At 34.0% G+C, this 27669-nt stretch overlaps 1 protein-coding gene across 1 annotated transcript in view; it reads right to left on the bottom strand.

Annotated features, from left to right (window-relative positions):
• LOC115442114 (5-hydroxytryptamine receptor 2A) overlaps positions 1-27669 on the bottom strand; it is a 98805-nt gene that overhangs the window by 21339 nt on the left and 49797 nt on the right. Inside the window, exons 2-4 of the mRNA XM_030167087.2 lie at positions 21487-22210; positions 17114-17216; positions 5686-5807 (exon numbers count right to left, since the gene is read on the bottom strand). Of these exons, the coding sequence (XP_030022947.1) occupies positions 5686-5807; positions 17114-17216; positions 21487-22147 (886 nt within the window). The 5' untranslated portion in view covers positions 22148-22210. The remainder of the gene's footprint in view (positions 1-5685; positions 5808-17113; positions 17217-21486; positions 22211-27669) is intronic.

Here is a 27669-nt window from a genome sequence, read left to right as displayed (position 1 = left end):
ATTTAGCATTTAAAGTAGCTCTAAAATTAATTAGAATATTTTGTTTATATTGCCCGGGATACAATAAGTCTTCTCTGTGTTCCCAATTTCCATTCCTCTTTAAAGATCGCCATCCATAATTCGGCTGGCTTTGAAGGTGTGCAATTTCAGAAACACTCTCCAGTAAATTTATTGATGACGAGATAAGAACGATTGCAATTTAATGTCTAACTAACGAGTCCGAAGAGAATTGTTTCCATTTCCTGAATATAATTTACACTGTTTATCTACCACTACCAATTACTCGAGGATCAAGCATTAAAAGTTTTAAATAGAAGACGCACTTTTGCCAATTAGTTTAGATTAGATCGGTCTGACTAGCAATGTCCTAGTCAAGTAAAGCAGCAGTATTTACGTCATTGCTGTCAGTTCAATAAATTCCCTCCACCTATTCCACTATCACATTCTCAAACAATATAACCCATCCTCAAACAAGCAACGGACTCATAACTTCTTTGATAATATGAAATTTGAATAATAAGTGTCTATTTAAATATTATAATCAAATGACCCATTTCCTTCTTTTTAGTTTAAATTTAAAAGGAATCAACTATTTAATATCTAACAATACTAACCTCAAACAATACTAACGAAAGTTGACTAAAAATAAAAAAAATGCTATAATAAATCACTATGCAAAATGTAAACCTATTATTAAGTGCAGATAATTAAAACCGAGATGCCAGACTAGCAATACCTATGAACTAGATACTATTCTTTATAAAGTAGACAAAACCACAACCAAATGGAATAACAAGATTATTTATAGTGCTCAAATGGCTGTGTATTTAAATCTTATTTGAATTTGTTCCGCGTAAAAGTAACTTCTGTAGTGGAACTGTGTTTATTTAAACCGTTAGTGCCCATTTATAGCTTTTAGTGAGTATTTTATACAACTTTAATTTGATTTGAAAATACTTTCATATTTCATACTTTCTATAGTGAAAAATCGATTTTTAACTTGTAATGGGACTACGACATGATTCTCCTGTTGAAAACACTCACACAGACATGACTTTTTTATAAAATAGTGTGGAAAAGTCATAAATAATCTGTGTGACACGTTAAAATTAAGATATTTATCACAATTTGTGGTCTAAAATTTATTATAAAATATCGTATATTATGATAATATGTCGTGCAACTTTCACATGTCATATTGTACACACATACGTAGTACACATATATGGCCTTTATCCACGAAGAGGTAGGCAGAGGTGCAACCGGTGCACCCTCATTATTATCATAATACATATTTTATCGAATCAACTGAGATGACAAATTTGTTGACGTGATATTTAAGCCTATAGTGCTAAATGTCTAAATTTTAGCATGCCACATATATTAATGTAACCCACCCACATTATTTAAAAAAGAAGTCGTGATGGCTACCCATAAAAACAATGTCTCTCAAAAGTTGAATTATTAAACATTATACTGTACTGCGCTAACCATTCACAGACATAATAGATTTTAAGTCTCCAATAGACCATTAATTATAGTGGCTTCATTTAACAATATAACAATGGTTGAAAACCACTGCTCAAGGGCAATAAAAGACAGACAAATGTTTCGGATCCCTATTACTACCTAACGACATATCGTTGGCTCACTATTACAATATTCTATATTATATTTGTTGCGTGAATTGAATTATATCACATGATTCTAACTCTTTTTTAGATAATTTCCAATAATCACGAGAGAAAAATAAAGGGGAAACTATGAATGATTGTCCTGACCAATTTTTACCAACACGAAAATTAAAATTAAACTATTTTTCGGATTTTATCGCGGTTTTAATACCTTAATTTTCTCCCGACGTTTCGAAAACTTTGCAACCTTCATGATCACGGGAGGCACTGAGGTGTTGTTCACCCACAGTTAAAGTTACAATATCTACCTACGTTTTACAATTATACAACTTTTTAAATTTTAGCTGTTGGTGGTCCGATCTACGCAGAATGAGCTCACAGTGTCTTGAAGTCTGGCAGCCGGTCTTTTGGATCCCGATTTAATTAAATGTAGAACTGGATTCCAGGCTTGTGCAAGCTTCCAAGTTCCAACCATCTTCCTTATTGAAATTAGGATGTTATTTAATTTCAATAGCCTCGCGAATCATCCTTAGCAGGAATCCGTGTTCTTTACATCAACATGAAAATTATTAATCTCATTTTTGCAACAAGTTAAACTTGACATAGAACCTTGTTATGTTGATTCAGCGATATCCCTTTAATTTTATATGAAATACAGGCAATGCCGCAAGTAAAAGCTAGTATAAACTATTAATTCAAGAATAATTCTATAGCGAGTTAGGAAGGTCATCAAGCTAATCTGGATAAACAATTTCTAAGTGATTCTTGATAATGAATTAAATTGTAGAAAAATGAAATGTAAAGAAACAATAAATCATCTTAATAATAAACTCAGTTATTTTATAAACAAGAAGTTATTCAAAACCGTTCTAAACAGTATTTTACAAGACGTAATTTATATCTGTCCAGCATTATTTAAATGGAACAAAATAGAAAATTCTCAAATTCAAGTCGCTTGGAAAATTCTTTTGGAATTTATGTCGTGGACGTTAAGCTAACCACGGCGAACACAGAAATATATACCTATATATTTTATCTATTTATATTTGGTGAAATCTATTGAAGTATTATGTAAAGAATACAATACTACCTACTTATATACAAAAAAAAACTACGCATTGAAAACCTCCTTTTGTTGAAGTCGATTAATTATAAAGGCGATAGTTTGTAAATATGTTTGTATGTTGTTGATAGTAAGTGCAACAATTGTAAATCAAATACAAATATTTGCACAGATATAAAATATATATTGCTAGCAATAATTGCTCCGTCTAAATTAGGCTTAAGGAGCCATTCCTTGATACTATTGATAATAATAATATCAGCCCTGTATTATATACTTGCCCACTGCTGAGCACGGGCCTCCTCTACTACTGAGAGGGATTAGGCCTTTGACCACTACGCTGGCCTAGTGCGGATTGGTAGACTTCACACACCTTCGAAATTCCTATAGAGAACTTCTCAGATGTGCAGGTTTCCTCACGATATTTTCCTTCACCGTTAAAGCGAACGATAAATTCACAAAGAATACACACATGATTTTAGAAAAGTCAGAGGTCTGTGCCCTTGGGATTTGAACCTGCGGACATTCGTCTTTGCAGTCCTTTCCACACCCAACTAGGCTATCGCCGCTTAAACTATTGATATCGATATAAAATTTTGTTGAGTGCAACTCCGAAAAGGACCCAAATGTGAAGAACTCTTTCCATCAATCAGAGAAAAATACACGCGCGTAAACATACATCAGTACTAAAGTTTACGATCAATGCTTTTAGGCGCTGGGCTCATTTTCGGCACAATACGCCACCGCAATCATTTGCCTTTGAGTAATCAATGAGTGTAAGCTTCGTATATTGAATCGCTTTTTATCTGCTTCACATTCATTCACTTATCAAGCCTTTTAGGTGTCTCACACAGAAACTTTTCTTGAATTTGAAATTAATTTATGCTGGTTTCGCAAATTAGTAAAAAAACAATCGAACTTGACTATTACTTTGGTGTATTTTATTGTTAGTATTATATTGTTCACTTCATATTATGCTTATTTCTCAAAACCTATAGACACAATTTTAAAATAAAAAATCAATTTTAATGTGATGAAAAAATCAAGAAAACCAAAATAATTGTATACATAAAACGAAAATATTCAAGTGATAATATTAGATCACAAAACATTGAAAATATTTTCACAATGCATTTATTTATTTGTACGTATTACATCATTCAATACAAAAAAGCAATAAGGTACAGCATCTGATATGTGAGCTACTAATAGGTGAACACAACATTTACCACTAACAACATATTTAATTAAAACCTAAAACATAATGCATTGAACAACACTACAGAATTCGGCAGTAAGAATAATAATAATAATACATTAAAAAGCTATAAAAGTTGCATTACTACAAACCCATTAGAGGAAACATTTTACATAATATAAATAAAAACCGGGTCAACATAACTTTAAAGTGATGTAGAAAAAGCTTCGCAAATCAAAGGGGAATAATGAAGGCAGTAATGACATTTATAGCTTGGTAATTTGAGTTTCCGAGAAGTCTTGAGACCACTCGACTCAAAGGCGACTTCGAGAATCAAATCTTCAGATCGAAAGTGAACAGATCTTGGACCTGATTGCGACTTTGCATTGCAATCGGGTTCGGAATTTAAACATCGAGAGTAAGGAAATGAATAAATTATTTTAATTAATACTTTTTTTAAGACAAAAATAGGTGGTGATATATTGTGAATAGTCATAATTTGAAAATCGCGAATATTTTCTTTTGAGGTGAAAGGTAGATAGATACTTTTCTTAGGCTACGTAAATGAACATGATTTTATTATTGAGGATGATTCATGTTGACTAACGAATATAAATCCCTCCTAGTCGAATTTCAGCTACGGCGACCAATCTCAACGGAAATCAGCCAGGTACGCAGGAGATATTGTAACGCACGAATGCATGCGCAATATACAACTGCACTCTCTATTCCTTAACTCTTATGGTGCGATGAGACGGCAATCCGACATGACCGAGAGTTCAGATGCGTCCTGCACCAATGGCTTTACATACTTTAAGACTAACGCGAAATATGTCGTACGTAATGTCGTATAATTAGCGACATATTGATGTTTGTGAACGTAGTCTCTCTCAGGTTTACTCCAAATACCAAAGGAAGTATGTGCGTTATTTTTAATTCCCTATCTCCCACAGAAATAATACAAAAGAAATAAGCTATACTTTTCGAGAATGCAGAAATATGTTAACTTTAAACATTACTTTATTTACTGGTTGAAAATTTCTTTAAATTTATCTTCTTAATTCTTCTGGAGTATGGAACTTGCTCATGATCTGGCGATAGACTGCCCCTATCACATCATAGGACGAAACACGCACGACGATGTGGGTGCTCTAGTTGGACATTTGCCTTCCCCTTAGGCGATAAAGACCTGATGTATGTTTTTTTTTATTTATCAACCACTACTAACATTTACTAAACAGTGATGCACGTCACTTCGTACGTAATGTTTTCCGCGTCATTGTTACAAATGTTTCGAAACGTTCCAATAATACACCAAATGTTTGATCAAACTTATCAGCAAGACGCATGAGCCAACTAAATCAAACTGACAGCCTGTGATGGAATAACGTAGACAGCGGTATGTGGCAGTTGTATTTATATGTCGAAAATCGAGCTAATTATTGTCTTCATATTGCGAGATTGTTCAACATTTTGTAATAGAGCCGAGACCACACCTCGAGCGAGGTCTGAACACCAACATGTTTGTCACCTGGTGGAAAATAGACATGGAAATGGACGTAACTCGTCATTGCGAGCCGTTTATATTATGATGAGCAATGAGTATTCATGTGTTAATTTGCAACCTCCTAAAATTATTGTGTTTGCTTTTAATAGCAGTTTAAAAATGGAATGTCTTTTATAAAATGGCGCGACATATTTTTTTCATTCCTGCACATTAGATTCTGTGAAAAATGCAAACTACGCCCGCAGTCTGCCTCTGAAGTTCTGGTAAAATATATAAAACTTACCTAAAACAGTGATGGAACTTGAAACGACCATGCTGAGAAGCCACACTAAAGCTATCTTGATGACCACCAGCCTCTTGGTGGAGTGGTGCCGGCTCTTCAAAGGGTTGCGGATGCCGAGATACCTGAAAAGATTGTTTGATGCATAACCTTCGAGGAATGCCATAGCTACATTATTTAACTTAAGTGACTATTAAATGTTTTGTCATCAAAAAAAAAAAAAAAAAAAAACAAAGAAATTGTCTGGAAAGACACATTCTATCGATAAATCTATACCTACATTCTCATATATACCGTTAACGATTGTATTACGGCATCTTGTCTATGGCCCTTATACCGGTGAAGGGGATGTTATTAATGTGTCTGATGTCACACTCTGGTGGCATAAACATATTGTTACAAAATATTTCTTACGGATTGCTCGTGAAAATGCACATCTAAGTAACTGAACTGAATTCCATCGTAAATAATATAGTACAGTAAACGTATTTTTTTTTACTTTAATTTTAATAGCTTTTGCCCGCGGCTTCGGCCGCGTGAAGGAGTTTTCCGGGATAAAAAGTAACTAATAACCTTCTCAAGGTCTTAAACTATCTCAATACCAAATTTCATAAAAAGCCGTTCAGGGCCCTTATTCTGTATGATAGTGTAAACGCGTAACGCGGCCGTGTCATGTTATCTTCGAGAAATGTGCGTGGAATGGTATTCTGTAAGCCAAATTTCTATAGTCCTAAACATGACGCGTTGTGTTACGTTCTTGTTGCGCACTGTTAAAATAACGTGCGGGATAGAGAATAAGGCTCCAGTTGATTTTGAAAAAATCGATAACATACAGACAGATAGAAAAGGGGATTTTTTTATAATATTATGTATATATTTACAATCAAAATTTATGAATCTCGAAAATCAATTCTTACGAACACGTTAAAGTTTATTAAATTAGGGACTAGCCACATTGAACCTAAGGACCTGCCGGGTGGCTGCCCGTGGTGTTGGCTATCCAGGCAAATATAAATATTCTACCACTAGCGCTATACAATAGACCTACAAAAGGTATTACAAAGGCACCATTTTGACGGATATTTCATTCTTAGTACGATATCCGGTATTCTACAATAGCAATAGAAACGAAGCAATAGTATTTTGCTGGTGGTAGGATTTCTTTTATATCCGTCCGGATAGCGACCATCGAACACAGGTCGTTAAAACCCGCCATAATGGCTCACGTAAGTTTGTCCTTCGGTATCAACCTGTGTATATTCAGTTACAACAGGCCGGCATAATAAATACCGAGGGGCAATTATCTGTCTTCAATCGACATTTTATTGGACCCCACTCCACTTACCATCAGGGCTCTTATTCTGTATGATAGTGTAAACGCGCAACGCGGCCGTGTCATGTTATCTTCGAGAAATGTGTGTGGAATGGTATTCTGTAAGCCAAATTTCTATAGTCCTAAACATGATGCGTTGTGTTACGTGCTTGTTACACACTGTCAAAATAACGTGCGGGATAGAGAACAAGGTCCCTGGTGCAGTGAGTTTACTTTACCATGTCAGTAAAAAGAAGTATAAAGACATTTACCAAAAATATAAAATTATATTAATCGTGATAATCTTCAACCTTAAGTTACGTAGAAAACAGCCATTTATCAAATTGTTATTAAAGAAGAAATATTGAAATGGCTACGGCAATCTCACTAATGGCACCTCTACATAATTTCAATTATCTTTTGAGTTCAATTGAAGTGTTAAATTGAAGGAGAACCCCTCGAGACTTGGTGACACGAATTTATTTCGACCGTTTATATTTGAGTAATTTGTATTACTATATTTTAATTTAAATTAGGAAATTTACCTTAACAAAGAGAGTAAATATTGAGTAAAGATAGGTTCGTTTACGCTTGTATTCACAAATAATATTATAACTATAGAACAGTACGATATTAGTTGAGACGCTCTCAAATTGAGGTCAGCATCTTAAGATAGTTACTATATAATGAACCCTTATGAACATCAGCTTAAGTGATGTGTTAAGTAACAGTATGTGAAGGATTTTGACAGCTGAGATTTATTTAGTAAACAGCGCCGATCCAGCTGTGAAGAAGCTTGTTGACGATGAGCCAGTACTCAACCAGTTACCCAAAAATATTTATTCACATACGACGAAAACCTCTCAAGAAACAAGTAAGAACTACATAAAAATAACATTTTATCCAGGGATCGGAATTTAAATAATTAAAAAAACAAAACTAAATGTTACCAAAAAGTATTTGCGTCGCCAACAAAGCTCTTAAATTACAGCTTAAGTTTTTTATTAAATAGATTAATACATTAAATATTTACTTGAGATGCTATTCAAAGGTGAGACTGATTTATTAATCATTATACCACTCTAGCTCTCAGTGCTTTTTACCTGAAAGAATTCGCAATGTATAGGATGGAACGGGGCGCTGTGGTTATTGAGATACGACTTTACTTCAATTGGCTCTTAGATAAACAAACGTAAAGAAAACTATAAAACTGCCAACCCTATCATTTCTACGTAATATCCTAGTATTACTTTAACTGTCGAATCTTAGAAATAATGTATGCATTACTTAGTATTTAATCCAAACTAGCTTTTACTCGTGGCTTTGCTTGTCAGAAAGAGTTATTCCAAGTCGCGTTATATATTTTCCCGGGAAAAAAATTGTGTATATTCTTCCCAGGGTCTCCAACTATGTCTGGCCCTATCCTGCATCGGACTTTGCACGTCCAGTATTTACAGTATACCAAACTGCTGCTTGGCGACAGTAATAGACAAACCAGAAGCATCCTCGCGTACTTCTGACTCTTCTGAAATAATGTATGTATTCTCTATAAATCATCGCTTGCTTTAAAGGTGAAGGAAAACATTGTGACGCAACCTGCATACCTGACAAATACTCTATAAGAATTTTGAAGGTATGTGAAGTCTGCCAATACAAACTAGGCCAGCGTGGTGGACTAAAACCTAATCGTTAAGGACACCAGTGCTCAGCAATGGGACTTTATATTATGCAAGGCTAATATTATTCCTCAGTGTATCAAACCGTTGTTTGTTTTATCTCTGGATAAATATAATTTGGAATCTAAAAAAAACACTCGCAGTATACACGTATCGGATAAATCTAAGTCGGCAAGTTTGGGCGGTACAAATAGAAAGCACACTTTATTTATTTTGAACCCGCATGAAAAACATATGCACCTGGAATTTATATAATATGTACAAATGCGCAAATTTTATTTCATAGATATTTTTCACGAAAAAAGATATTGGAAATGTATTTTTTTATAAATAAAGCCAATTGTTTAACGGAACTTCTACAGACATGGGACTTGGTTTTGCAGGATACAAACATTCATAGTATTGTTAGAATGGAACCAATCCATTTTTCACCTCACGCGAACCGACTCTTAGGCACCACAAATGTTATAATTTATAAAATCTATCTTAAATCAGTATATTTTATCTAAGTATTTCATTACGTTTTATAATTCTTTCTTTTAATGTCTCCAAAAAAAATGCATAGCATTTCATCAAAATTAAACCCGAATCACAAATTTCACTTCAACACAGTCACTAAACCACACAGGCGATATAAATTCCATAAGCGGGTAATAAATCATCCAGCGTTTTCCGTGAACCGAACTTTCTTCAAACACTATTTCGATACATATTTTACGATAAAAACATCTGTATGCTATTTCCGTTCTATAAAACACGAGTACGTTTTGAAATGCACCTGGAAATATTTTGGAATATACGGGACATTATCTCGGACGGGCGCGCTAAATATTCAATGCTACTGTCAGTAACTTTCATAGACATAGTAGGTCGCGGAATATGCTAGTTGTGGAACATAATCAGTTTTCACTTCTCTTATTTTAATGGTATTATAGTTTGCATTTATACTCATTTTTCAAGCTGTCTGTATGGTCTTTGTTTTTAATCGAGGGACCTATTTAAAAATATGACAGTTCATGCTTGATACAGACTGTATAACTATGCATGGACGTGCATTCGGTGTGGATATCGAGCGCTTAAGAATTGCAATCAATGCAACATAGACCTCCCCTAGCAAAATTATGTCTAATATGTCTACGGCGGCCAATCTCAACGGAGATCAGCCGCAAGGTACGCAAGAGATTATCCACATGTACTCTCTGTTCTTTCACTCTCATATTCCGGTAGGACCGACCGACGACTACGGCCAAAAACTCCGGTCTAGGACGAACAAAATTTTAAAATGGAAAAACCCAGTCACTATGTTTTGGCCTGACCCAGATCGAATCCAAGACCTCAGCATGATAGTCATACTAATAACACGTACCCAATAAAACTACGCCACTGAGGCAGTCACATCTTAATATCACAGAGTTTAAAAACAAAATTATGTTCTGTATGTATCACTATGATAATCTTGTCACGTCCCGTAGTGCTCTAGTGCAAGTCTGGGCAGTCGTCGCTGTAAATTTTGTGGAAATACCTCATTTCCCACCTCATATTGATGATGTTTTTACCGCACTATCATGATTTAGACCACACTTATATTAGCGTTACAAATACAGAAGGTTATTGTAAAATACCAGTAATCTATAACGATTTTGTGTTTCATTTCATTGCATACAATTGAATGTTGAATTATTTACGTTACAAATGTGTAATTAATAACTGTTTAATAATTATCACATTGCTTTCTAATTTGAGATCAATCTCAAATGTAAAAAGTCGTATATCAATGGGTATTATGCGTTGTAATTATAATAAATTGCAACAGAGTGAAAATTTTTATCAAAAGATATTTTTCCTTTTTTAAATAGTATTTTTAATATAATATAAACAATATGTACTGGTATAAAGGACGTTTCAGCACCAACATAGTGATAAAAAAATACATTAGACACAATGATTTACGTTTACGCGAATGTTAGACATTGAAATAAAACAATTTTTCTGATTTTATCGGGGTTTTTTATAATACAATTTTCTCGGCGTTTCGAAGGCAGCCTTCATTCCCACCTCCCCTTCTGTGATCATGAATAATAGTCTTATTTAAATGTACGTTAAACACTCCAAATTTAACTAAAGAACACATAAAACAGAGTCCGTGCATTAGGAATTCAGAGCGCATCGACGCGACAGAGCTATATTTTGGCTTGGAAATTAATCCGACCGCGCAGGAAGCGCTGCAGGCCGCTGGACGGACGCCAGTTATCACGTCGGTTCACCTGAGTGTTTTTAATCAAGATAACTACTGGCCCTAGCGAGGTGCGCTCTATTTTTTTACTTGTCTCAAAGTAATTTGGTCCTTAGTACCGGAGCCTAGATGAATTAAGATTTTTATTATTAACCAGGCGAAGCAGGTGATGTTTCGTTTATAATAGAAGATTCCTACATATCATAAACTGCAAGTAAATTAATCAAAAGCATTATGGACTTTAAGGAAAAACATTTAAGTTGACCTTTTTATTTCTGTTCTATCTGAACATAGGTTCTGAAAGATAGTAATAATATAACTCTCGCTTTACAGTCAGATAAAATCAGCCATATACTATCTGACTGTATAGGAGCAAAAACTCTTGCAGAAGTTGTCGTACCGCAGAGTGATTTTGACCATGTGAACAATTATGGCAAGTTAACTTTTGCACGTGTTGAAGGTTGCGGGACTTACGGCGAGTCGCATGTGCATATAATATTGAAATATTGTAATAACGTAAACAGATCTGGGAGAACTTGCTAAACTTAACTTATCTTTAGACGGGGCTTCTCAATCACGAACAAAATTATTGTGAAGAAAACCTTATGTTCCAAATTTTAAACGTTATATTTGAAGTAAATTTGAAAAATATATTACTGAAATTTATAAATAGGGTTTTTGAATATCTATTTTTAACTCAAGCACTTCCAGCAATCCATAAACCAAACTTTCAAAAACACTGATAACAACAATGCTTTCAGAAATATGATGGATTGATCGGTTTTATTTTGGTCAGACATATCCGTCTGTGTAGGAAATACTGTAGGCTTACTGGACACATGCCAACCACAGACCGTGGATTTTTTACCTTCGTACTGTCAGTTGGAACTGCATAAATCTTTACTAGATTGCGGATTATGTACTGTGGTAAAGTTTGAAACTTTTCAAAGGGAAGCCGATAATTGACTTTTTGTAATAATAAATAATCAAATTCTATGAATATTGTTAGTTATAGAATAGTAATTTAAAGGTTCTTGGCAAAGTTACAAAAGTAAGTCGATAGGAATTCTATTATGTACGCCTTGTACCATGACTATGGGAGGGCACCAAAGTTCTATCTAATATTACTGGTAGTGTTGTAATAAAATTATTTTCCGATTTTGGCGCGGTTTTTATATTGTAATTTTCTCCCAAAGTTTCGAAGACGACTTCAGGAAGGAACTAATAATAAAACAATTAACATAATCTAATAAACATATCTTTCAGAATGTTGAATACCCTATAAAATTATATAACAAACAGATATATTGGAACAGACATAAATTGGGCACACACCTCTGACTTTTCGAAAAAATTTCTGTGTATTCTTTGTGATTTATTGCTTGCTTTAACAATGAAGGAAAACATCGTGAGGATTCCTGCACACCTGAGAAGTGCTCTATAAGAGTTTCAAGGGTATGGGAAATCTACCAATCCGCACTAGGCCAGCATGATGGACTAAGCCCTAATCCCTCTCAGTAGTAGAGGAGACCCATGCCCAGCATTGGGACAGTATACAATACAGGACTGATATTATTTTGGAACACCATAACATTATAACATTTAAAACTCAAATCACTGACATAAAAAAATACTTATACGCTGTTTGAACTTTGAACTTACCAACCTTTGTAGTACGTTATGCCATTTTACTCCGGGCGTTATAAATGAAGGCACCGAATCAACTATTTCAATTTTATTTCGCATTGTCCCAAGTAGTCGTTAAAACTTAAAATGCTTTAAAACTGTCTGTTTAATGGGGCACGTTTACGACGCAGAGGGCGGGCTTTCGACAGAAAAGTACAAGTATTTTGCTATTTTACGTTGAAGTATTGAATTAGATTATTGGTTTTTCTATACTTTATGGATTAGGCGGGTATTTGTTATTCGTTCCTGATAGAGTTACATTATCATTATCTACAATAATTACTGTAAAATGTAAATTAATGTTGTAGGTAAATAAATAAAGAAATTAAAAAAATTCGCTTCATTATATCTTAGAGGTTGATTGTCTATGTTAAATTAGTATTGAAACTTAATTAGTAGTCTTAATTTCGTTAATATAAATAAACTTGATTTAATATAAATAATTACGATCAACAAATCTTACCTAAACGTAAGCATAAGTTAATAAAAAAAATCTTGAAACAGGTTCTGAATAACCTGTTTCAATCGAAGGATGACACGAGGCGCCAATACAGTAAAATTTTTGAATTTTTTTTATATGCACTTCATATGCTACAAATATCCACAGCAATTTAGAATTGTATACTTACGAGCGTTGAAGAGCGAAGACGCGCAATGAACGTGCTTATAAAATGTGGTTTAAAATTATTGTGTAAAGTTGCGTATAGGCCCTTAGCCTTTATTAGTCATAAACGTCGCATATACCTATACATAAATTATAACAAAAATAATGAGCAGCTTTAACTTTTATACCTACTCTGAGGCATACTTGCAAAGGTTGTTACACTTTTTTACTTTTGTTACAAATAAATGTTTGCGGATTTTAATTTTTTTACATCTACTCAGACAAGGCATACATAACTGTATCCATGCCTTCGAAGATTTCTGGGAGAAAACTATAAAATGTGACAAAAACAGCATTTCAGGTACATTCCGTTTGCGAACAATAAAACCGGGTAAAACAGGGCATCCCTTTATATGCAACGCGGCGCCGCAACCGGATAAACTTTAGTGTAGTCTCACGATTACCCGGCTCATTAACCTGCTTTCATTTCGCATCAAATGTGCCACTTGCGACGACTCCTGGAATTGGTTGTGTTAATTTTGTTTATTCGGGAATTCCATTGTTTTTTTCATATAAAATAGGCCACTAGGGTACACAATACAATAGATGTACAAACATTAAACGGTAAATGAAATTGTTAGAATAAAATGATTTATGTATAAATGTTCGATTTACATAGTGCTAACTCTGACTGCATGTATTTTTGGGTTTACCTGGAGCCGTGCTTCTTTCACGTTTACTACGGCTATGTTATGTTGTAATAACATCATTTTGTATTATATACTGTACCATTGCTTTGCACGAGCCTCCTCTACTATTGAGAGGGATTAGGCCTTAGTCCACCACGCTAGCCTAAACCTTCTGGGACAATTACAGAAACCGATTGACTATAAACACAAGTAAATCAATGCTATGTACCAAGAGATCGTAAACGAGACGTTTATAAATATCCTTCAATACAATTTCATACAGAAATCTACTCATAAAAAGTTACATACTTTTTATACATACATACATACATAGTATCACACCTCCATCCCATAGGGGTAGGCAGAGATTCTGGCATACATGCGCTTCCTCCACTTTCATCAATCCTTTCGAGCAATCCCACCGGTTCCGGGTACTTTTGACCTGGCCTTTACTAAGAATGTCAGATATCTGACATTCCAAGGTTCTTCAGTGCGATCGAACTTTTTGTAAACGCATGTAACTCTAGTCTTTGGACAATTAAAAGTATTATTTCATTGATGAACCTATTTTGGAACCATATCCTACTGTCCACTAGTACAGGAAAGCAGATGTCGAAAATAACCCAGTTTTGGCCTTAAATAGAATTAGAGACCATAAACAGAAGGCCGCGAGTCCGTCACGACGCGCCATAAAGTGTCCACTATTGACTCTTACTGCGACTTTATCATAAAATTTAATGATATACGCCTGACATAGCGTTAGAAGTTAAAGGGAATATCTCAAGTAAAAGATTGGGGGTAATATCGGCATACGATCAGTTTTCGGCGCAAAATATTCAATACAGATAAGCGGATGCGCTCATATTATATATTCAACATTGGCGTATATTCAATAAACATAAAGGTCCAAATAAACTATTTGTTTAAAATCTGAACTAAAATGGTAACCAAAACGTCACTGTTATAACCTATTTATGCACTTGAACAACAAATAATTTTACTTATTGAAATTAAACTAATTTTCGGATTCTATCGCGGTGCTAGTATTTTATTTTCTCCCGACGTTTCGAAGACTTTGCAGCCTTCATGGTCACGGGGGGGACATGGGGCCATGAAGGCTGCAAAGTCTTCGAAACGTCGGGAGAAAATAAAATACTAGCACCGCGATAGAATCCGAAAATTAGTTTAATTTCAATGTCTAACATTCGCGTAAACATAAGAAATCATTAATTTTACTTATTTGACCAATATTTTTTATTCACATCCAGGTTTACACTTAGACTCAAGTTTTTATATTATGAGCGCCACTCCGTACATAACCACACGTTGTCAATGTTGAAATCATACTTAAGTCAGGTGTACAGTTTGCAGTACAGTTGAGTCGAACTGTACTGCAAACCGTAAGCCGGTAGGAATCGGGATGTATGGACGCTTCGCAACTGTTCAGTATTCATATCTTAACTAAGGCAAGGTAAAGGCATGTTGCTCCTTACATATAATTAAATTTTAACAGACCGATTTCTGTACATTACAGATATTGAGGAAAAAATAATATGGGGGTCTTTATGAGAGCAACAGAAGCCAATTCTTGTCTGTCTGTATGTTTTTTACACGCATGACGCAAATACTACTGCTTATAATTGAATGAAGTTTTCGCCGATGTATTGGTAGAAGTCTAACATAAAATATAAGCTCAATTTTATCCCGGGCATAAATAAAGCGGAACTTTAATCCCGGAAAACCTTTTCATGCAGACGGAGCCGCGAGCAAAAGCTAGTTTTAAATAAAATTCAAACTAAGATAAGAAAGGAAAGAAAATCCTTTTTATTTTTTTCAAGACACCCAATGTTTATCAATAAGAGATAACAATGTTGGAAGGTCAGTCCGGGATAAGCTATGATATAGCTCGTAGATATTGTGCGCTACTGTTTCAAGAATATTACGACTTGATATACGCTGTAAATAAATAATCCTAAACCTTGTTTATTAGACAGTATATTTTTCATAAACTAGAAGCCGTCTGCTAACATAAAATATTATAATAGGAATGTATTTTAGATACCTAGAGTATCCTTACATAAAATAATGACTTTTCCTTAAAACACACTACCGCGTCTGTTCGAACAAGATAAGCTCAAAAACTACTAAACAGATTAACATACGATATTCTCCAATGGACGGAGTGGTCAAAGAATAAAGTTTACGTGTATAATTCATTAATGTTTATGGGAGAGAAAAGAAATGTAAGCAATAGGCATATATGTCTTGCTACCGATGCGAATCCGAGGCGGATCACTAGGAAATAATAAAGTGAATTTCGCGTAACCAATTTCGACCTTTAATTTATCAATGCAATAATATTAAAAGTAAAAATTTGCTCAAACAGTTATTACCTACTCAATAACTTTCTTTTATTTGGTTAAAGCGTTACATTATAAGAAATCAACGGTGTATGCTATCTCTTTTTATAAGACTATAATATAATAAAGTGTATTTATTTATTTAAATTAGAACAGATAAACCACTAATTAAGTTAATAATAACAACATATAACTATATTAATATATTAAACAAATCAATAATGTACTTAATAACTAAATGAAATATACGGTATCCTGAGATAATTTCACAATATAGTGCAAATACTCATACTGGATCAACACCGCCGTTAAGAAGGGCATGTAAGTTGTTATGAACTTAGTTATTTTGCCTAAATTAAATCCATTAGAACTAAATACATTAATTAACTATAGCTTGTTTGCAAAACCTAGTGTGCATAATCCCTTATCCTAAGTTAGCATGTTAATAACCACGTAAGAGCCAGGTGTCGTTCCAGCTCGCATAAAACACCCGTGACAGCGCACAAGATACAGCGCTGCCCGCGACCTCGCCTCGCATGGATTTATGACAACAGTGTTACTCCACATGACTAAGGTAACTGGATCTAACAAATTACAGCGAAAAATTCTCAATAGAGTCCTTAACTTTTTTATTAACATTATCAATACCATCAGCCAATTATTTGCTTGCCTACAGGTCTCCTCAAAATTGCCTTTTTATTACTATTATAATTTTGACGAAATCTTGAAAATATCTCGAATCATCCAAGATCTATACATTGGGATTAAGTAAATGGCAAGATAATGAATGCCTGTAAAACTAAAAAACCTGTCAATGGGGATTATGACGATGATACTGATAATGGGTATCACGGTTGCTGATGTGACGTACCTCCCAATGCTGATGAAGCACATATGCATGATGCTGGCGGAGCACGCGAGCACGTCACACGTCACGTACACGTTACACCACACCACGCCGAGCGGCCAGTATCCTGCACAATAATATATTATTAGAGCTCTTGCAGTCTCCTGATATCCTGGTACCTACTAATGAAAATAAAATGTAAAGGAGCCGTAATGGTGCATTAATGATAATCAATTAATTAATTATAATCAATTCCTCGCACCAAGCAGCAGTGTGCCGTGGGTTTCGCTTTGAAGAACTTTGAAGACAGAGTAATTACTCGGAATTATGAGACTTGATGTCTTATTTCTCAGGGAGACAACGCAGTGCAGTGCTATGCAGCATTTTATAGTTCAATATTCTACATGGTGTTTCATATGCTTATGACCTCCACAGCGTAGTTAAGCTACCATAGTAAGGCAAGAGACTGCTTAAGAAAAATCAGATATCTGTCTTCACAGAAAGAATATATATTATGTTAAAGAAAAAGCATATTAAATAACACGATTTTAAAGAGAGTAAAATCTGCCATATCAATCCGCGTCTAAACTTAAACCTTATAAATGTCTGTCTTTGATACTAAGAAAATATGCAATTATACTTGATGGGTAACATAAATCACTCTGAACACCAATTCACAGATTTTATACACCACTAATTTAACAACCAAAGCCTGAATCATTTTGATTTAATCTGAAGAGATTGTTTAATGACAAAAAATTAGAACCCCGCGTACCTTGAAAGAGATTGCGTGGGTGTCTATGATTTAAAAAATAATTTACGACGGCGAAGCGGTGAATCTGACTGACGTCGGTAATTCCGGATTCTGTCTCGCTCTCAAAGGAGCAATATTCAAACGAACGTCCACTAATTTCACCAATGATAGGTCAAAGCAAAAATACGTTCTTAATGAACCTATCCCATAAACCTGACCATTATGTTGCACATCATTCATCATCGTTTCTTTTCAAACAAACTTTTTTTGGGAAAAACTCATCTTTTTTATTAAGGAGTTGAAATCAAGACCTCCTCTACTACTTACATTTAACGGCATCTTTCCAAGATGTTTAGATTGCTGTATACAAATTTTCTTTATTCCGTAATAATTCAAAGTTACGTGATAGGCACGACTCCCCTACAAATTTATTCGTCAAAATGATGTACAATAAGTCGTAAATATGAATTTGATGCATTTATAGACGACAAGCGTACGACTATACCGAGAAAATTGCTTCCAACTGACAAATATCCCGAATTCAAAGACTCAGGAATAGGGGATAACATTCAATATCCTCAGTGACGAGACACACGACCACAGCAAAAAGACAATCTCTCTAACTCGGAGTGAAGTCGATATGCACTTTCATAATAAAAACTTTTTAATTTCTAATATTGTTAATTAATTTTCGTCTACTCTCTTCTATGTATGTATTACCTATTAGTGGAAACTGTGTTGGATTAAGAACCTTAATTTACATTCATTTATTTTTAGTCATAATTTATTCTGTCTGTTTACCAAATTAATAATTTAAAAAAAGGTATAATAATTAACATGTCCCCATTACAAAACTATGATACATAATTGATAATTACTATATTAATGTGTTATATTTTTAACTGTCTCTAATATTACTTATGGAATTCTGTTAAACCACATTAATCTACATTATTTTAATTAATAAACTCTTCAAAAGGTAAATTAATTTCTGTTGTGTTGTGTTGTTAGAAAAACCAGGTTACGGAATATTTTCATGCTATCACAAGTTATAAGAAATTTCCAATCCAAAATCACAAGACCATCAATTCTGGATATATGTAGTAATTTGTACCATGGAACACATACGTAAACTCGTAAACAATTACTATTACATTCAATCACCCAAAAACACAAATCGAAACAAGTTCTCTAGCAACCAACTTGTCGGACGATACGCTTGTCACTCTTCATATCTGTGTGTCCCCGCATGTAATATAACCGAACGCATGCAAGCAATTGCTTGTACTTCCTCTGGCAAAAAGGCTCAGAATTGGCTTTGCGTGTTAAATTACCGCTATTATCAATCGTTACAATTCATACATTACTTACAAAATAGCTATTTAAATGTTTTGGAATATGTAATATCACGCATTTGATAATGATAAGACCATAATTGTGAATACTATTTCAAATAAGATTTTATTTTTTTACCAACGGTGATGATATTTCTATACTTATATTTGCCAACAGACTTGACTATGGAAACCATTTACTCATAAGCCATATACAGTGTCATTTTGACATCGCGTTACTAAATGAAACCACATACTTATCTACTTAAAAACAACATTTAAAATAAGTTACTTGAGCCGTAGATATAAAATAAAAAGTGTAAGTTTTGAACAAAATAAGTATTAATGAAAACTAATTTTGATATTACGCACCCTAAAGTCACTACTACTACCTACTCTAAGAGAATTTGTTGCAGTGGCAACATCATTCTTTCAGTCAGAAATATACCCACGCACACGCGATATTCGCATTAAACTACAACATGCTCAAAATTTCGGAATACTAAAACCAGGATTTTTCGTGAAAATATTAGTTTTTAATGGATTATTTTTGGCACAACGTCGGCAAAGGTGAAGACGTGTATGTGATTTCATTTAGTAACGCAATGTCAAATGTATATACACGGTTGAAAGGCTAATTGAAGTAAGCGACATTTTTTTCGAAAATTTTTATCTAGTTTAAAAAAAAACAGAAAAAAGTGCTAATTTTAAATTTGTATGAAACTTAGTGACGCAAAAATAGTCGCTTAAGCCAATTAGCCTTTCAACCGTAGATATAATTTCTTATGAATCTGAAAATATATTATGTGGTCAGGGGCTTTATTCCTTATTCCATAAGTCATTTTGAAAGTACGTAACAAGCACGAAACGCACCACGTCGCGTTTAAGACAATAGAAATTGGCATACAAATTACCATTCCACACTAATTTCACAAAGATTACGGAACACAGCCGCGTTACGAGTTTACACTGTCATGTCACTGTGACAGGGCCTGAGGTCTCTAAGTAAAGATGCGAGTCAGCCTTTAATGGCAAAATGAATAAGGTCTCTGAGATCTATAAACACACGCAGAAGATACGAATCAGCCTTTAAAGTCAAAATTTGTTAAATTTGTTATACTAAATACAACCACACATTTCCCAAATCTGCTATAACAACAGAATTTGCTAGATTACGAACTCTTAGCATAAACTACGGCTTCGTAATGACATAAGTGTCAAAATGGCATGACAAAACATAGTTTTTAACCCAGTAGGTATTTTTATTTAAAGTTATAGATATTTTGAAAATGCCAAGGTCTATTGGTTATTGTTGAGAAGGTAATACGGTCGGTTTTGCAGCGACGAACGGAAGCGGATATCCTATAACTTGCTGACATATCCGACGGTGTGTGGGAGTGTTCATCTTTGTTGCACATGTTTATAGCGTGTTCGCACAGAATACAAAGAGGAGCTTAAACTCGCTTATAATCCTTTGAATAAAAGCATACAACATATTCATTGAAGATTCTTGTTTATTATTAGTAAATATTTTTATGGTCATTATATTTTTAAGCAACTAAATAAAGCGTATGAAAAAAGAGGAAGCCACCTATTTGATAGTAAACGCATGGCTTATTTTAATGACAGAATAACCACAGTAAAAAAAAATCCAACGTTAAGATAACATGGTTTAGAAATACGATGCTTTTTTATATAGTTATAAATTTCAAATAGGTAGCTTCTAAAAATACGGGTAGATAGCCGTTTTGCTAGTGAGAACACCTTAAGTGGTGTAATTTATTTCAAACATCAATGGCGAATATTTAGATATATCCATTTGTTACCCGTATTGTAACGTCAGCAATAAAATAAACCAACAATAACCATACAGTCTGGCTTAATATCTGTTCTGAGTCTATTAAATTTATAATCATCGTAAATTTCTGAATAATGACACGTATATAATATACAAGTGAATACAAAGGTCGTTGACTTCAAAATATTATTCGTGCCAAATATTGTTAATGAATATCGAATATGTTGCATTAACTATAATTGGCTATATTTCTTTTGTATCAAAAGGGTAAAGAAATACATGCTGAGCTATTAACCTTTATATAACTTGATGGGGATATATTAGGGGTGGTCTTTGTTCAGCAGTGGACAGTTGTAGGCTGATGAGATGAGATGAGAAACTTGATGGGTGCCCTCACCGCTCATTTACAACAACAGAGAAGACGGCACTCTAGACCTCGTGAGTTCTATTAAATACAGTATACAATACAATAAACCTTACACTATTATACATTATACAATCATAGACTTACCTAAAAATCCCGGTATTGCCCCCATGGGCATCACGAACAAACTGACCAAGAGATCAGCTATTGCCAAGGACAATAGAAAATAATTCGTCACATTCTGCAGTCTCTTATCTAAACACACCGCAAGACACACTAGTATATTGCCTACACCACCTGCCACTATGAATAATATCACAAATAAGAAACTCCAATCGTAACCTTTACCCGTTAGCACTTCTTCGGTCACGTTACCGTAGTTCAAATTACATTGATAGGTGTCTATCGCTCTACTTTCAACAGTTTCGTTTAAACCATCAATGAATAACGTCCGATTGAAGTTATCGTTAAAGCATATCAAGTCCAAGTCACAAATGGTTGTCGGTAAACGTAACCACATGCTTCTGAGTGCGTTTTCGAACACAACGGTGAGCATGTTTAGCTTGAATCCAGAACTACATAGAGTGTTGTTGCTGTTAGGGTCCAAGGTGGTGTTAAAACAAGAGCGACAACTATATGAGGTCTCATTTTGTATGTCGATGTTGAGATCGCAGTTGTAAGCGACGTATTCGTCGGTGCTGCAATCTATTCCGTAGTAGGAGTCCCCGCAGCCTCTCCCAGAGTACAATTGGCAACGTAAGTCTTGTAACGTATCCACGTACGTATAGTTCGTCATGTCCGTTCTCATTCCATGACGGTACTACGTCACCTCAGGCATACTCGGATTTGTGTCACCCATTGCACATTGAATCTGAAACAAAGAGAAAATATTTACATAATCTTTTAGTAATGGCGTGGCTTTTATCGGAATTAAATTTAGTTTTGTTAATGTTATTATATATATCTTTTCTGTATAATTATAGTTTATATCTCTGTAGCTATGCCTAAATAAAAAATATATAGTGCCAACAAGCGACTAAACTTTTAGTTGTTAAAACTTTGACAGTAGTTTTATTGGCAATTCAAACGGTATGCACTATCCCTTTGGGATATATTCTAGATGTTATCTTTTAGTAAAACATTTTACTACATTTCACACAAATAATATTATAAATTTAAATAAAATATTATGTTCTAATTCCACATTCGTATTTGCAAATAAAGGTTAATTGGATAGTTAATATGAGCACAGTTGCGCCTCTGCCTACCCCTTCGAGTATAAAAGGCGTAAGTGTATATATTTGTGGAAATTCGTTAGATAAATATTTTATTTTCAGACGATCTGCTCTACGCCAGTACCTGTTCCAGTCAACTTTAAAACTGAATAAACCCAAGATAGTGACATTAACTGACAGACGTGTAAATCTATTGCTTACAAGCAGCAAACTTCAATCCGTCCACATTAAACTAATATGTTTTAGACAACTGCGCGTTTGGCTCAAATTCAACGTCATTTGACCACGCATCCTGCTGCCAAATAAACTGAACTTTGTTAGAACATCCGCCTTTTGTAGCTAAATCAAAATCTGGCTCAGGCATAAAGTTTTTAGGCATTGCAATTATGTAAATTAGCTGACACATCGTACCTCTGGTGCGTCAACGTCATAAGTAACAAATCCCTTTTTTCACGTGATCGATTTTAAATTTATTTTTTCAATTAAGTGGAATGTGTTAAAACCTTATAATAAAATATTAGTTTACATTCTATTTTTAAAAAAAAGTAACTTTGAAATGAAAACAGGTCATAATTTTTGCCATGGACAGAATAGGTATTGCTAAATCAATTAAATAATTGTAGAGTAAAAGCTTATCACATCATAAAATTTGACACACTACAAAAAATCTTTGTCCACAAGAACATATTGATAGAATCCAAACCGCTGACTCCGAACCTCGCAGGTACCACAAAGAGCTGGCAAGCATTCGCTGAGGACCCTCACTCGCGCATATTAAAGGCCGGGGTGATTGCCAAAGGCGCGCTAAGTATAACCGCTTTGAACCTTTCGAGACGTCACCTTTATTGGAGACATGATTGAAGGTTCACGAAGGAAATAAGCGGTTTTCGGTTGTAATTTAACCATTTTGATATATTTTTAGTATGACAAAAGGGGGTTTAACTATCAGAAGTTTCGCAGCAATTGGAATAACTTACTACAAGGTTAGCAAGATGTTAAATAAGTAACCTCTTTGCCACGCCAATATTAAGAATTAAATTCATAAACAATAAACCAAGGATAATTGACTTACATAACTTTACGCCCTTCGCACCAAAATATTAGTAAAAGCAGTAACTAGTGTATACTTCGCCAAACTTTTCCATCCGGATGATACGGAGCGTATCACCATATCGACTGATCATCATTGCCTACAAAATGTGCGCATTGCGCAATAGACTAAAAAGTCGCTCCAAAAAGTACCCTAACGTACTACAAATAGTTCTTACTAATGTAATGGAGTAAACAAAATTACCTCACCCGTACCACGCCGGATGACACGTGAATCGAAGTGGAAATGACACGAGTCGACTTGCAACCTCATGAAGGCACAATTTAACGTAAATAAGATGCCAAGGCGATACTTGCAATAACAAGGTAGAATACAGTTCAAACGAGAATTATGATGCAACTAAATGGAGATGTGATCATAAAATCAACCTTAATGTATTTCAAGTCTATATAAAATAATAAACTTGTGTATTACATTGTTTTTCGAAAATAATAATTTTATCGAAATCATATAGAAAGGACAAATGGATATGAAATGCTTAAATAGGATGCAATATTTGTTCGTGTAATTAAAAAGGACTAGCTGTTGCTCGCGGTTTCAACCACGTGAAGGAGTTTTCCGGAATATTTATTTTCCGACTTACTGGATATGTATCGTTATATTGTGACCAAATTACACAAAATCATTGTAAATTGTAGCGTATGTGTTTTTCTGATGTATAACCAATATTACTGTAAAGTTTCATCCAAATCCGTTCAGTAGTTTTATCGTGAAAGAGGAACAAACATACATCCATCCTCACAAACTTTCGCATTTATAAGTAAAATAGCAATAAGCTAGTAAATACTGAGTATTATTTTGGAACATTATGTGGATTAAATTTGTTCATTAAACAAATGAGCGTAAAGTTTAAAATAACGGAACGTTTTTTTTATATTTTACTTGATTAGACTAAAATATTCTAGATTGTTTAATACGTCGTCATAATACTGAATTGTATAGTCCTATGTACACACTAGTGATAGCTATGATTTTTTAATTACGGACATTTACATAATTATTTATGTAAAGAAAACATCAAATAATCTAGTCTAATGCACTATAGGCAAGTTCTTCAAATATGTCCTGCTAGTAAAAATGTGTAGTATCCTACATTACTTATTGCATTCAAAGGTCACGCAACCCTTCTATTGACTTGTTTCGATAAGTTCATTCTCGGAATCGGATTAAAGATAAAGATTGGGATCGTTTATGGAAAACGGATTTAAAAAAAATCGAAACAAATACGTATACAATTCATGGGATATAATAGTACAACGTTCATTTATGCAAATATTTATTGTTAACAGAGTAATATTGACTAAGGATTGTAAATGTCATGACGTAACGAACAAAATGCAAATAGATGAACAAAACAACGTTGGTTCGATTTCCGCATCATGCTTATGGTGAAATATCAATACAAACAACAATACTTTAGGTAAACAATATTGCCTTATAGAAAATTTAGAAATAGTTGGAACTTTAGCAAAGAGGGATAAATAAACAGAAAACTTTTTTTTTATTGAATAACATTACATAAATACGTGCACTACAGCTGAATCAATGGAAAAGAAACGATAACTTTTCTTAAAAGGATGAGTGAATCTGCATGTATTTCAACACTGGATCAGATTTATATGTTAATTAAATTCTCTACACATTCTTATTATAGGTGAATTAAAATCTTTATTGGTTTGCAAGATATTTTTTTATACATGATCTTGTAAATATTTTTTGGAAACATGTAAATGACTTTATTTACTTTTACTTTGGAGGAGGCCTATGTTCAGTAGTGGACACAGATATATGCTGATGATGATAATGATGAAATGACTTTATTATATCATAATTAAGGTTAAAACTATAATCCTTAATCATGTAGGTAGAAAGATTTCAACAAATTTCAATAATGATAAAAAAAAATACAGATCATATTCCCTCCCAAATCCTGTATAAACAGACGCATCATGATAAATTAATTGAAAATATTTTAATTTTATCATACTAAAAACATAATCCAATAACAAGCGGATTGACTATACTATACAAAATCAAGCGCACAATTGAAATCTAGCAGTTATGCATATGCATATGTTTCCACTTTGTGAAATGATGGCCTTTGAGAGTCACTTCAAAGAAAATGCAGCTGAAACCGGTGGAGTGTGACGCGGCGCGGCGGTGAATCGCGATTTTTTACTACCACCCGCTTTTGCTCGCTAATTTTTCTGTCAAAATTCTAAATGTGGATACTCCAAAAAATAGTCAATGTTCATCCTTTTAGTTGCTAGTGCAAAAGGCCGAAATCACGAATAGAAAAGGAGTAGAGTTTTTTTTTTAATTATTTTTTATTATGCTCAAATGTTTACCAGCGAATTTCATATTTTTGTCCTATGTGAATTAGATAACAATAAAAAATATAAAGAAGTCTTTGATTATTTTATTATATTACTATCCATGTAGAAAATAAATCCTATCCTCTCATATACTAATATATGACTAACTAATACAATTATATATAACAAAATGGAAAATTAACAAACAACCAATAAACCTTTTTACATATTTATTAGTATACTGCAGTTGTTTATATGTTCTAATCTGATTGAACTCGCTTTATCCTATAGATTCTGAACAAACATAATATACTTTTCAACATCCCTATTGTTAACATAAGTAGATATGAGCCTTAAATCAATACACTTAAAACTATTGATAGAGTAACAGAGTGCGCTGTTATTGATTGATTCGAGTGTGCATTACGATATTTCCCTCTTGACACGCTACCCTCACGTAGTTCTGTAGTCTTTGTAATTATATTTCAGATGCGTGTTTCTGTTCATTTGGTTTGGCTTAGAGAAATCTCTACAAAATTATAAGTTTTGTAGATGGTAAATGTATTTTTTTCCGAGTCGGACTAATAACAATTGTGACTGAGTTTCCGTCTTAACAACTCACTTTGAAATAAAACTACTTTTGAGATTTTAGGGTCCCATAGTCCCCCCGTGACCATGAAGGCGGAAGTCTTGGAAACGTCGAGACGACATTATATATAAACCGCAGTAAAATCTGAAAAAAACAATATCTAACATTCGCGTAAACGTAACTTTGTTATTAATATGTAAGCTATGAATAAATAAAAAATACTCGCAAAATAGAAAAAAAAAATAAAATAAAATAAATAAAAAACACACGGCAGCGACCAAAAACGTCTCCATTAACTTCCACGATCGCAATCCACAAGCATGTTATGTGTACCAGAATAGCGAACACCTCCGGCGTCAAAACTTGCTGCTGTATAATGAAAAATTAATAGCGAGTGCAGCGCCTTCGTAGTGAATAATGGTGCAGTGGACCATTCATGCCGCATGTGGGCTCTGCGGCGTGCCCCTATTTCAATCCGTGCCGGTTATTTAGTAAATATAAATTGGCGACAATGTTTTTGGTGTTTTGTGTATGAGTATATGTTTTTGTAAGAGCGACGATAGCCTAGTTGGTTGTGGAACGGACTGCCGAAACGAATTTCCGCAGGTTCAAATCCCAAGGGCACACACCTCTGACTTATGTGTGTATTCTTTATACCGTTAAAACAAGCGATAATTCACAAATTATCGCTTGTTTTAACGGTAAAGGAAAACATCGTGAGGAAACCTGCATACCTGAGAAATTTTCTATAGGAATTTTTGAGGGTGTGTGAAGTCTATCAATGCGCACTAGGCCAGCGTGGTGGACTAAGGCCTAATCCCTCTCAGTAGTAGAGGAGGCCCATGTCAAACAGTGGGACAGTATATAATACAGGGCTGATACTATTATATGTTTTGCTGTTATTTCGATGCGTTTTGTTATTATTAAAAAAAAATATTATTAAAAAAAGTTCGTTTTAAAACAATATTTTTATACTTTAAACGACTGAATAAAACAATAATGAACACTATGGAATTAAATCAGGGCTTTACAAATAAACATAAATTATGCTATCAATATTTAGAAACCCTGTTCGACCTA

This window comes from Manduca sexta, chromosome 28 (genome assembly GCF_014839805.1).
Source record: "Manduca sexta isolate Smith_Timp_Sample1 chromosome 28, JHU_Msex_v1.0, whole genome shotgun sequence".
NCBI classification, from domain to species: domain Eukaryota; kingdom Metazoa; phylum Arthropoda; class Insecta; order Lepidoptera; family Sphingidae; genus Manduca; species Manduca sexta.
This window is presented reverse-complemented; position numbering and strand designations above follow the sequence as displayed.